General features: G+C 40.0%; 1 protein-coding gene across 1 annotated transcript; it reads right to left on the reverse strand.

Annotated features, from left to right (window-relative positions):
- Nucleotides 1-1,567: 1,567 nt before the first annotated feature.
- LOC141009950 (protein LBH-like) lies at nucleotides 1,568-6,078 on the reverse strand. The gene is made up of 3 exons (XM_073482686.1): nucleotides 6,001-6,078; nucleotides 4,205-4,379; nucleotides 1,568-2,643 (listed from the first exon to the last, which is right to left on the reverse strand). Exons 1-3 carry the CDS (start codon nucleotides 6,076-6,078, stop codon nucleotides 2,567-2,569), a joined length of 330 nt encoding a protein of 109 aa, XP_073338787.1. The 3' UTR covers nucleotides 1,568-2,566.
- Between the last annotated feature and the right edge of the window lie 5,549 nt (nucleotides 6,079-11,627).

Raw genomic sequence — 11,627 nt, forward strand, 5'->3', positions numbered from 1 at the left:
ACGACTGAATATCTGCCGTTTTTCTTCTTGAATGGCATTTAAATTGCCGTCGACCAATCAGTTAATTGTTTCGGCACGTAGCTTGATAACGGTGCCAAAATATGAGTCTATTAGCGCAAGTTTAACGGAGGAGCTCTGGCTCTGAACGCATTAAAAGAAACCTTTGATCAATGCAACATTAAAGTCTGAAGAGCGATTAAAAGTACAGCGATTATCTCTGAAGTTCTGTCATAAAACTCAAAAGTTGTTTCATGATAATCATAATATATGTTATATAAGAGTTTATTAAGTTGTTGTCAGTGTTTCTATCGCTCTGAAAGTGATCCCAAATATCATTCACCACTGTCGTCATTATAGTTATTGTGGACTCCACAATCCACTTGTTTTGATTTTTAAAACGATATATTTATTGTTATCGTTCTTTTTCAAACTCTTGAGAGTTCGTCTTAAGTTCATTAAAGGCCATTAAGCAAATATTAGATTTTAAAAAACACATAAATAAATGTGACATATTGCTAAAAATGGCAGAATTACCAAATATTATGAAAAATAATATCACCCCTCCCTCTAGAATGACAGCAAACCGTCCATTTAGACCAAAAACTGAGCTGAACTAGCTCATAGTTTAAGTCTTTTATTAAAATACAAAATTGTTCTTGTGCTCCTTCATGAGTGAAGTTCCTCACTTAACATTCATACATGTTGCTCAGATAAAATAAGTAATTTGAAGATTTCATTTTGTGTTTTTTGATGATTTATTATTTCTGACTTACCACTTAACTCGTCTCCCCTTAAAGTAGATTAATGAATTAAATTAGAGATCATAGTTTCCTAATGACGGGCTGCACATTTAAACAACTGCATGCAAAAAAAACGGTGAATAAAAATATTTTAGACTGACAGTGATGCCATGAAAATGTTTCCTGTTCTCTCTGGCTGTGACGTGAGACGCAGCAGTCGGGACGGCAGCTGTTTGGTTTACTTTCCTTGAATAACTATGAGGCAAGACACATAAATCAGAGCCTAAAATAAGACCAGAGTTTGGATTCACGGTGCATCCTCCAGCTCAGAGGAGAGGAAACAAACCTGAACGCCCTTCACTGAAATAAAATCCTGCAGGGCTGCAACCACACAGAGCAGATTTCATTACACGAGGGGAAACGTTTTCCTGGAAATAGTTTGATTTTTTAAATCCGTGCATCGAGTTAGTGCGTCAGCATAAATGTCCAGAGCAGAAATCTGGCGAAATAAACACCTAAATGTGCATTTTGTGACATTTTCTTTCCACTAGTTGACTCAAAAAAAAACCACCACAATAATCTGATAACTGGGAATAATCAGGTTTTGATAATAATCTGATTTGACGTGTGTTTACATGCACTTTAGTAATGCAATAATGGAATAAACTGGTTTAAATGATTCAGTCAGTTAGTTGGGTTTCTTTCCAAGAGCCTGAAGTAAAACTGTCGTCGTTTATCACGGCGTCAGATCCTCGACAGGAGTAAACCTAATCTTCTCTTCAACCAGAACAAACCACAGGAAATAAATAAATTAAAGAACATTTTCAAAAGATTTATTACTTGTGCAATAATTTAGGCTTCCAGTATTTTAAAAAATATCATGTCTGTGACAAGCCACACACATCTAAAATATACTGGGTTTTATTTTCACTTCTGTAAGTCTGTAACAAAATGCAACCGCCTTTTTAAATTCCCGTGAACATATTGCTCCAATATCTGAAGTAAAACAACAACGATTACATTCCCTTTAACACCTACTGTATGAAGACACATTATAATATATTATTTTTAAAGAATGTCTCGTAATAACATCGATTAAAGCGATGAAGGCTTTCCCAATCAAATACTGCTCGTTAAAACATCGTAGCTATTTGTTACAAAGTGAGACCACAGATCACCAAAACTACAGCAGTCAGCACTTAACATACAGTGATGTCATTTACATCTAGAGTTAATGTAAAAACTGTGCACAAAATACAGTAGCTACCATTAGTAGTAGTAGTAGTAGAAGTAGTAGTAGTAGTAGTATGGCACACATGAGCTAAATACTTAAGACAGCATTTAGAAACATCTGTCCAGATGTCAGATGTGTGGGAATCTGGACGGCGAGGGCTTGGAGCCAGAGAGAGAAAAATCTATATATGAGAAAATCAGTTACATTAGATACTTAAAGTGGAGATTTAAGCTTCTGTGCTTTAAGTTCTGACATTAAAAGCTGCCAACAGTTAAAGTCTTATTTGTTCTTAAGGGAAAAACAAGCTGGGAAAAAAAAACAAGGTTCAAGATGGCGGCTTGGTCCCTTCAATCATCAACTGTCCTTAATGAGCGAAAACGAGCACACGAAAAGAAAAACAAACACCTTCTGTGCGTCTATTTAAGAAGGTGACAGCAGGTTTCTGGCTCCAAGCCCGTCAGCTGGGGTTTGGGAATCTGTCTTTTCGCTGTAATCTTCCTATCAATGCATCGTGCTGGACTCTTTTCACTCATTTATCCAAGTCTGGACTCACTCACAGTAACAGTGGATTACGCAGGGAGGAGAGTTTTGCTCAGTTGGAGTCCTGCATCTCCGCACCTGAAGCCTCTTCATCCTCTTCATCCTCGCCGACATTCGACTGCTCCTCATCTGGAGGAAAAAAAACAGGGAGAATTAGCAGATTAGTCCCCCTGAAGTGTTTGAGTGCGAGCCCGAAATGGTATAAATAGGGATGAGACAGCAATTTACCAGATTTAACTTTAGCCTGTGGGATGAGGGGCTTTTTATTACGGTTTCAAAATAAAAAAAATAGAGCACATATACACATGTATAATTCACGGTTCACGGAGGAAGAGTGAGATCTAAGGCAGCAATTTAGATTCATTTTATTGGGGCAATGTGTAAGAATTTAGTGAGAAACATTCAAAATAAATAGCTTAAAGGTGTTATTGATAGCATACAGTCGACTGCATTCACGTCACAACACCGCTGTTGTTCGAATCATCTGATCCCTCAAGTGGTTGCCAGTTTTTGCCACTCGTGCACATGCAATATAAACATATATATGTATTTTTGTGCTGGGTTGCCTGCATTTTGTAGTTTGTTGTGTGGATGCCTGTTTTTGTGCACCTTATTGGGAAGCCCTTTTAATTTCGTTGTCTGAATTCTTAAAAAAAAAATTATTTTGGGCCCGACAAACATTTTAAAATGACTAATTCCCAATCATAATAATGTTTTTAAGGACAAGCTGTTCTCGTCTCCATAAAATGTTATCAACATGAACTTTGAATCATCAACTGCATGTGACGAAAAAACAGTTATAACGTCTTTTTATTGTGTTGCAGAGATGTTAGCATGCTAACCAGTTAGCCCCATCTCATTCCAGTCTAAAGCTCCAAGTCTGGACCACTAGCTGCACGCCTACCAGAGCTAACTAGCTAGCAGTGGCTGCAGTTAGAGGCAGTTAGCGGTTACTCTGGTGATAGGCTGCTCCTTCTGACACATTGCACGTTTAAAAATGTGCATAAATGACAACTATTAAACGTTAACGTGTAAAAAATCAGCAGGAGAGAAAATGTTCTCATGCTCAAAACAGCAGATCAATAATTCAATCAGGCTGAATAGAGGATAAAATACATACGTCCACTTTAAAGTAAAGCACAGATGTTTGAACTCAGTTTGAATAATGTTCTCTAACAGCTCAGTCGGTCACAAACCCCCGATTTTCTACATCAGATGTGGTGAACGCTGCTGTTCAGTTACAACGTCAAGTGGCACTCAGAGGCAGCACGAATGCTAATAAAGTCAATGGAAAGAGGCGGCCAGAGGCAGACAGCTGCACATCCACGCAGGGTTCAGGTGAAGCTGTGTTCCCTCGGATGATTCAGCCTGAGTGGAAAATTGCATTTATTCTAAGTTGTGTGTCTGTTTCGGAGCCAAATGATCAGTTTTAGCTCAGTGGAGCAGATCATCACATTTCTGTGCAAAATATGAGACCAGAGAAGATCATCACGTCTCTGAGTGTTTCCTCCGTCTGTTCGTTCGTCCGGTCAGCCGAGACCGACTGAAACCTGCTTCATTTGCATAAAGAGCTAACAGGAAGTTGATACAGGAAATGACCTTTCATGGGTATAAAGACGTGGATGATATTTCTCATCTTGTTCAGAGAGATTGTTTGCACGATCACTATTGTCAATGTCTTCACGCTCACCTGCAGTTTGTCCCTCTGCGCTCTGTCTCTTGGTCTGGGCGTCAGGAGATCCCGGCTCGTCCGGCGGCCAGCGGAGCTCGCCGCTCTCCACGTCGGCTCCATCCGTCGGCTCGACCACGATGGAGGGAAGCCTCTTGGACAACTTTGGATACCTTTCATGGGTATCTGGGAAGATCTGTTTTGAGGCTTATGTAAGGTCGACTGAAGGGTTTGTGGGGATGAGAAGAACATCAGCATTCGCAACACGTGAATGAACAACAATGCGGTAAATCGGATTAGGACAACTATGTGTGTGAGAAGATGGATGAGCAGCTGGACTGATCTGTTACTTGTCTGACTTCAAATGTGCAAATATGATCCCAGCGTTTCTATTTTCTATTTAAACAGTTTTATCTTGACACATCGTTGGTCCAGTAACAGTGGAGAAAACAGGAACATAAAAGCTTTGTACCAAAAAGCAACTGCAGAGGCAGAGGTATCAAAAGTCAACATATTCTTTACTCCAGTAGAAGTAATCGAGTACAGGCTCTGACATGTACTCAGAGTATCACAGTAAAAAGTCTCCCTCTGAAGGACATTTGTGGTCAAAGCTAACTGAAGCTCACGTCATATTAATATAATTCAAAGACTATTAAAGTTAAAGGTAGAGTCAGTAGGATTTGTCCCAGCTGTTCCTGAACGCACCACAAAGATAAGTTGATTGTTGAGTCTCATTCCCAGGACGTCAAATAGCCACATGTTGGGTTGGTAAAGCGTCCCGAGCAGCAACAAAGTGAGAAAATAAGAAAGTCTCTGCAGATACGAGACACTAACACGCCTTTTCTCCCCATTCCAGCCTCCCTCTCTGTCTGTTTACGTCTTTGCTTTGTCTCGCTGCGTCTGAAATCAGTCTTGTGATGTTGGGAAGGCGCCGTGCGATGACACCAATTAAAAATAATCCATAATTCCCCTCAAATGCATCAAACTAAAGTAACGAGCCTGTTTTGAAAATGTGAGGAGGAGAAAGTTCAGATATTTGAGTAAAGTACAGATACCTGGAAAAACTACTGAAGTACAGTAACACAGTATTTGTAATATATGAGAGATATTATTCCTGAAAATGAGAATGAGAAGGAAATAATTAGCATTTTAAGTAAGAGCTAGAGAGTTAATAAATTGCCAACTACGTATTTTGATAATCAGTTAATCATTTGAGTGATTTTTTAAGTAAAAATGTCAAATATTTGTTGGTTACAGCTTCTTAAATATAATAATTTGCTGCTTTTCTTTGTCATTTATGACAGTAAGTGAAGAGTCTTTGGGTTTTGGACTGTTGGTTGGACAAAATACGCAAATCTGGGAAACTGTGATGAGCATTTTTCACAATTTCTTTACATTTTATAGACTAATCGATCAAAATAATCATTCGTTGCAGCCTCACTCAAGTTATTTTCCGGAGATTTCAGACTGAAAAGTTGAAAAACATCAGCAGCAAGGAAAGAAACTGGGAGGATTCATCAAACAAAACATCTAACTGGCAATATAAAACAACATGCGTGATCAGTCTTTACACTTAACGATGATACATTATGATTAAAAGATAAATCACACAGTTGTAGATGATAACACACACTTGTCCTTTCAGCTCAGCTGGATAGACACATACCATTTACTCACAGCAGGACTGAGTCCAGCCGGTGACCTCAGTCGCATCATCCCACATTTTACTCTTGCTCATCACTCCTGTGACTCACCGATGTATGATTTCAACTCCGATAAAACTGAACCGACACATTCACGCACACCTGGAAGGATACGGCGCCCTGATCTGTTGCCGCTCCACCCCCGCTGAAGTCCTCCGTACCTGGCTCCAGAGAGTTCATCACCTCGGTCATCCTGGAGGGAAAAAGCACGTGCCGACGATCATCAATCAATAAACCGTCTGTAAACGACGTGACGCTGAATGTTCGAGGGTCTCTTATCTAATCTGACGTCACTCAGTTTATAAATTAACTCAGGGTTTCATTACTTAGTCCTCTCTTAACTGCTTTCTTCACAGCTGTCAAACACTCATCGTCCAGGTACCAGTTTCTTTAAAGTTAAAGGGTAACTCCACCAATTTTACACATTAAAGTGTGTTTACAGGGCTTGGCGAGTACTATAAAGCCTTTTATGGCTCCAGAGGAAGCTGCATGTGATCTGATAAATAACCTCCAGTGATGTCACTCAGTGGCTAAGTTGCATTGTGGGTAATGTAGGCTCCAGGTTCATGTGTCACAGTTGCCCTGATGGACTGTAGTGCTAGCAATATAGCAAGGGGGCAGCATAGCATAGCAACAGCTGTTACTAGCAGTCCCTGGATGTAGCTAGCTACTGTCAGCTAATTCGCTCATGGATCAGTTAGCCTCCAAGACGACGGAGGTCAGTTTGACATCAAGGGATACGGTATGGAGGCGATTTACAGCAGCGCTGATCAAGACTATGACTGTGGGAGTGACAATACGCAGCGGGCCGCAATATTTTCACACGTCACTCTGTGAACTGAGGATTTATTCCACCAAGTTTGTGAGTTTGATTTAGTTTATGTCGAGAGTGTTTTACGATGCGTTAACAAGGCAATTTAGCTTGTCTTAATCGACAAAGAGAGAAACTTGAATTCAGAAGGTGTGCGGTTGTATTTTTCTGTTTAGTAAGGAAAAAAGAAGTAAGGTTATTTAATTTCTGGACATTTTGTGAGTTTATTTTGTTGATTTAATACACTAAACAGAGCTCCCTCTAGAAACTATCGCCTTACATGTTGCGCCTCTATCTGATGTGATGACACGTCTTAATAGAGGATGCTAGAGATGCTGAACATCATGACGTCCTTCATCACAGAAAGCAGAATAATGTTTGACTGCTACTCTGCATTGTCTCTTTAAAACCCAGCCAACAGTATCAGTCTCCTGCTCGCTGGTGAAAGGCGGTCTTTACATGTGACAAGTTATCAGAAACACCACTTTCCATACAATCACACTGGCAGTTGCTGTTGCCATGGGGACGGGCGATTGAGATTGTATGCCTCTGATTGTCTGAGTAGTGCACTTTGGCTGAGCGCACGAGGCCGAGAGCTGATTTGGGGGGGGGTATTCATGTGTGCCGTTACGCAGCAATTACCGCCGTCAGGACGGGGCCGCGCTGTTGTGAGACTCCTCTTGTGAAACCTGGAATCGCCTCCTGCCCGTCCATCGTCGCAGCGCCGAGACAATACCGCCTTTATTCTTCATCAGAGGCTCGTATTGTTCCTCTAGAGATGAATCTGTGCGGTCACTTCCAGCCGGTCTTGTGTCCAGGGTTTTTTTTTTTCTTCTTCTGGAGGTAGAAACTGAAGAGGCCTGCACACGATGCCAGTTTGGTCTCGTTTCAGAGAAGCGAGGACGTGAAGCGTAACAGACACAAGGATTTAAATGTTGATGCCAGGCGTGACGCTTCTGACAGGCGTCTATTTTTTCTCTCCAGTTGAATAATCATTTCTTATTTGAGCCATTAGGTCTGAACGAGGTTATCCGTGTGTTTATCTCTGCAGGAAGCCGCTTCACTTCCGCCTCAACAGAGACCTGAAATGTTAAGATACTTTACAATCTTTAACCGGCTGAAGATGAGCCGGCAAGTGTTTCAACTGGTGGTTCGAATTAAGGCATCTTGAATGGCAAAAAAATAATTTAATAAATCAAATTGTTGAGCTGAACTGAGCAGAGGGCAAAAATTCTTGGCAGGAAAGATTCAGTTTTTAGCCTGCAGTCATTTACGATCTTAGTGGAGTGAAGATTTCATGCTTATTGTTGCTTGATTGAAGGAAGTGAATCAATATTTTTCAACAAGACAACAGAAATAGATTATAAACTCAGAAACACAGATATTAAAGGTGCACTGCATGTGAAGTTTTCACGTAAACTAAAAAACAGAAAAGAACGAAGCCTTCTGTCCGAACTCTGCTTTCACTTTGTCCGTATTTTCTGAAAACAACAACAACAACAAGTTTTTAAAATGGCCGAACACTTTGTGGAAAAGTTACGCGAGTTGGCGAGAAGTTTTCGGGTGTTACTTCGCCGGGACACAACGACAAACAGTTACTATCGAACAGCTGGGAGGAGATTGGATGGTGGCGGAGGAAAAGTGACTCTAATGGTGAGGACGCAGGTCGCAACCAACTGAACACCCCTCGTCTCACTCTCCTCTACGGTGGCTGCTAAAAATACAAAAAACAAGAAAGGGTCGCAGTGCGTAACGTGACGATGTAATTACGCGGGTTGGCCACTACGAAAACTGGCTTCAAAGACATAAATCCTACACACTGGACCTTTAATTAATGCCTGATTTACTTCTGTGTTGACCTCCTGGCTGTCTTCTGCTTCACAGAGCATTCTTGCAAGCAGCAATCTTGATTTTTTTACAAACTGCAGCCACCAAATATTTGAGTTTTTTTACTAAATAACAACAAATCAAACGTCAGAACTGTCCTCAGTTACTTCTCTGTTGATCGGCTGGTTGATTAATCAAAAGCAATCATTTCCGCACTAGTCATTATTTTTGTTATAACTCGCTCTTTTCAAAAACTTGACTAAAGAGCTGAAAAGTCCGATATTCTCAAACTATGGTACGATTACCACTGTTGCTCCCTCTAGTGGTACGTCGCAAAAACATATTTTTAAAAATGAAAACTGCTCTATCGAATGAAAAAACTTGAAACTGAAATGTAAATTTAAAATAATGTTGTGGTACGTGCTATAAAAAGTTTTAAAAACGCTGGTTTAAGCCAAATTCTTACTTAATTGTGAGGATTTGCTTCTTTTCTCTTCCTGATTGTAATCTTTATATCTTTCGGACTAACATTTGAGGACATCTTGTTGAGTTTCAGGACATTTCAACAGCTATTTTTCAGCATTTCCTGATTTTATAAACCGATATTTTCTTGGCAGGTGAACTGATAATGAATAACTTGTTAGTTGTTCCTCTAAAAAAAAAAAAAAAAAAAAAATCAACTGTACGAGCCAAAACCCACAGGAGCACCTTGATGTTCTGCAGCATCTCCGACTTGAGTTTGAAGCCAGATGCTTCCACCTACTAGTCTTTATAAAAAAAATCTGATTTCCACACCCCAAAAAACCTCCAGAAAATAATTCTCCCTGCAGACACTCGTCTCATCTTTGCTTTTTCGGACGGAGGATGTGCATCTGGTGTGACCTCACGGATTAAAATTCCTCCTCTCCTCTGTCCATCATGAGAGCCATCACGGTGCAGGCTGTCCAGTTATAGAGGCAGCGCCGGGCTCCTCAACAATCATTTTTATATCCCACTATTCAGTTTTTATTTATTTATTTTTTTACAGATACAGGATATTGATGGGATTTTCTTTTTTTTTTGCCAGAATGGCCGCTCCGCTCTCTCTCCTCTTATCGCCCCGGCTGCACTTCAAACATTTTTTTCCCATTTTCTGCTACTAAATCAGAGCCGGCAGCAACACCACCTCCTCAAACGCAGGTCCCTCTGTAAGTTTTAACAGCCCAAGGACATGAAGAAATAAAGAAATATTCCTCTTTTCTTACCATGCAGCCGTGAAACGCTCCTCTGCTTTGCTTTAAGCAGCAGTTTAATTAGATTTATGCAGTTTCCTGTTCTATTTTTGACTCCAGATGCACTGGATTGATGTTTTAATGGCACGTAAACTTACTTACATGCATTTTTATACATTTACAGCGCGCAGTAATAATTGATTGTGAATGATTCTGGAGCGTCACACAACAGGTAGCAGGTTTAAGTGCAGGTAGCAGGAACTATTAATAGATTTAAATAGCAGTGTAAAGAACACACAGCTTCTGCTACACCTACACTTGAACACACCACACAGGCTTGATCAGTGCTTTTCTGCCCACAATCCCACACACTGAGCACCAGCAGTGCAGAAAACCCACAAGGTGAAGCAGATTTTCTATCAATTCTCCTAAAAAATAAAAAAAAAACATCCAAAACAGTTTGAATCCTTTAAACTAATCAGATAGTTACTTTTACAAAAATGGATAAAATCAGCTGCTAGTTCAGTTGTTTGTTGTTTTTTTTAGATGCAGAAACGTTCATGTGAGTGTTTTTTTTAATAAAAGGAGTATATAAAAAAAAAAAAGATAATTCAAGAATAAATTAAAAAAAGCTCCGTACCTGTGTGTGTGTGTGATCCAGTGTCTCAGAGCAGGAAGGTCTCCGTCCTCCGCTGCTTCATCACACTGATGCTGCTGCTGCTGCTGCTGCTGGTGATGATGATGATGGTGATGATGATGATGATGATGATGGTGATGATGCGGGCTGTTGTGGGCGACAGGCGGCGGGGCGCGCGAGGCTCCCAGTGAAGTTGCCGCTCGCGTTAAAGTGCTCGGAGGCTGCGCAGTGGAGCCGCTGATGCCTTCGAGGAACAGTCGGAAACGTGTGGACACCCTTGCACATGCAGGCTTTTGTGTACTTTTGGTGCACTTTTAGTTTTAGTGAAGACGCCTGACTTATTTTAATGCTTCAGTATGAGATGATAATTAAAACAAATAGTTTTAAACTCTGTTTTGTGCCTCTCGTTGCCATCTGTTTTTGTACGACCCTTAAATCGATTAACGTCGAAGCTGGAAATTCCGAGGAGCTGGTCGCACCATGAAGGCGGCACCTGATCAGAGGCAGCCGTTAAAGATTTTAAACGAGCTAACCTTGTTAGCATTTAGCTGAACTCGTCAGGTAACTTCTTATACTTTATAAACGTGAATTTAGAGACACACATAGATGTATTTTCTCTTATTATGGGGCTATTTTATGTGAGGACATTTAAGTGAAGTTATTGGAGGGTTATTTAATGCCAACTATTAACAAAGCATCAAAGCTAATGGCGAGGAAATTATGCTAACGTTGCTTTCTTGTCATTAAGCTAGCAAGGAGAGGTTTCCTTGAGTCTTACACAAATAATTCACATTTCTAACCTCTTATTTTATAACAAGAAGACAGATGGTGACATTATATTTGTGAGCTTTGTCTCCCTCCAGTGAGCAAATGTATTAATGCTTCATTTGACAGTGTAGTGTGGTCATAACATTTTAAATAATGTCATATTGTTTTCAAAGACATGTCCTCTCATTTTTGCTCCACTGGTAAGACAGTATAATATTCAGATTTTATATTTATTTATTATCATTTTTACCAGATTTGACAGCACTAAAAAGTATGTTAATTTAACTGTACTGTCACAAAATTTCACCTATTTCAGCAGAAACACCTGTTGGTGGAATTAAGCTACAGCTATTTTCATTGTCAATTATTTTCTTGACTAATCAATTGTTTTTTTTATCTATATCATGGTAAAAAAAATGTCAATCAGTGTTTCCCAAAGCCTAATTCTCAAATGTCTTATTTTGTCCACCACCTAAAGACTATCAGA

This window comes from Pagrus major, chromosome 16 (assembly GCF_040436345.1).
Source record: "Pagrus major chromosome 16, Pma_NU_1.0".
Classification (NCBI taxonomy): Eukaryota; Metazoa; Chordata; class Actinopteri; order Spariformes; family Sparidae; genus Pagrus; species Pagrus major.

What these genes read in the sequence shown, in the direction of transcription:
- LOC141009950 (XM_073482686.1), bottom strand. Translation starts at nt 6,078, where the DNA reads ATGACCGAGGTGATGAACTCTCTGGAGCCAGGTACGGAGGACTTCAGC. An exon ending in CGGCAACAGATCAGGGCGCC is followed by an intron (nt 4,380 to 6,000) that starts GTATCCTTCCAG and finishes GCCTCAAAACAG; the next exon opens with ATCTTCCCAGATACCCATGA. An exon ending in CGCAGAGGGACAAACTGCAG is followed by an intron (nt 2,644 to 4,204) that starts GTGAGCGTGAAG and finishes TTTTTCCTCCAG; the next exon opens with ATGAGGAGCAGTCGAATGTC.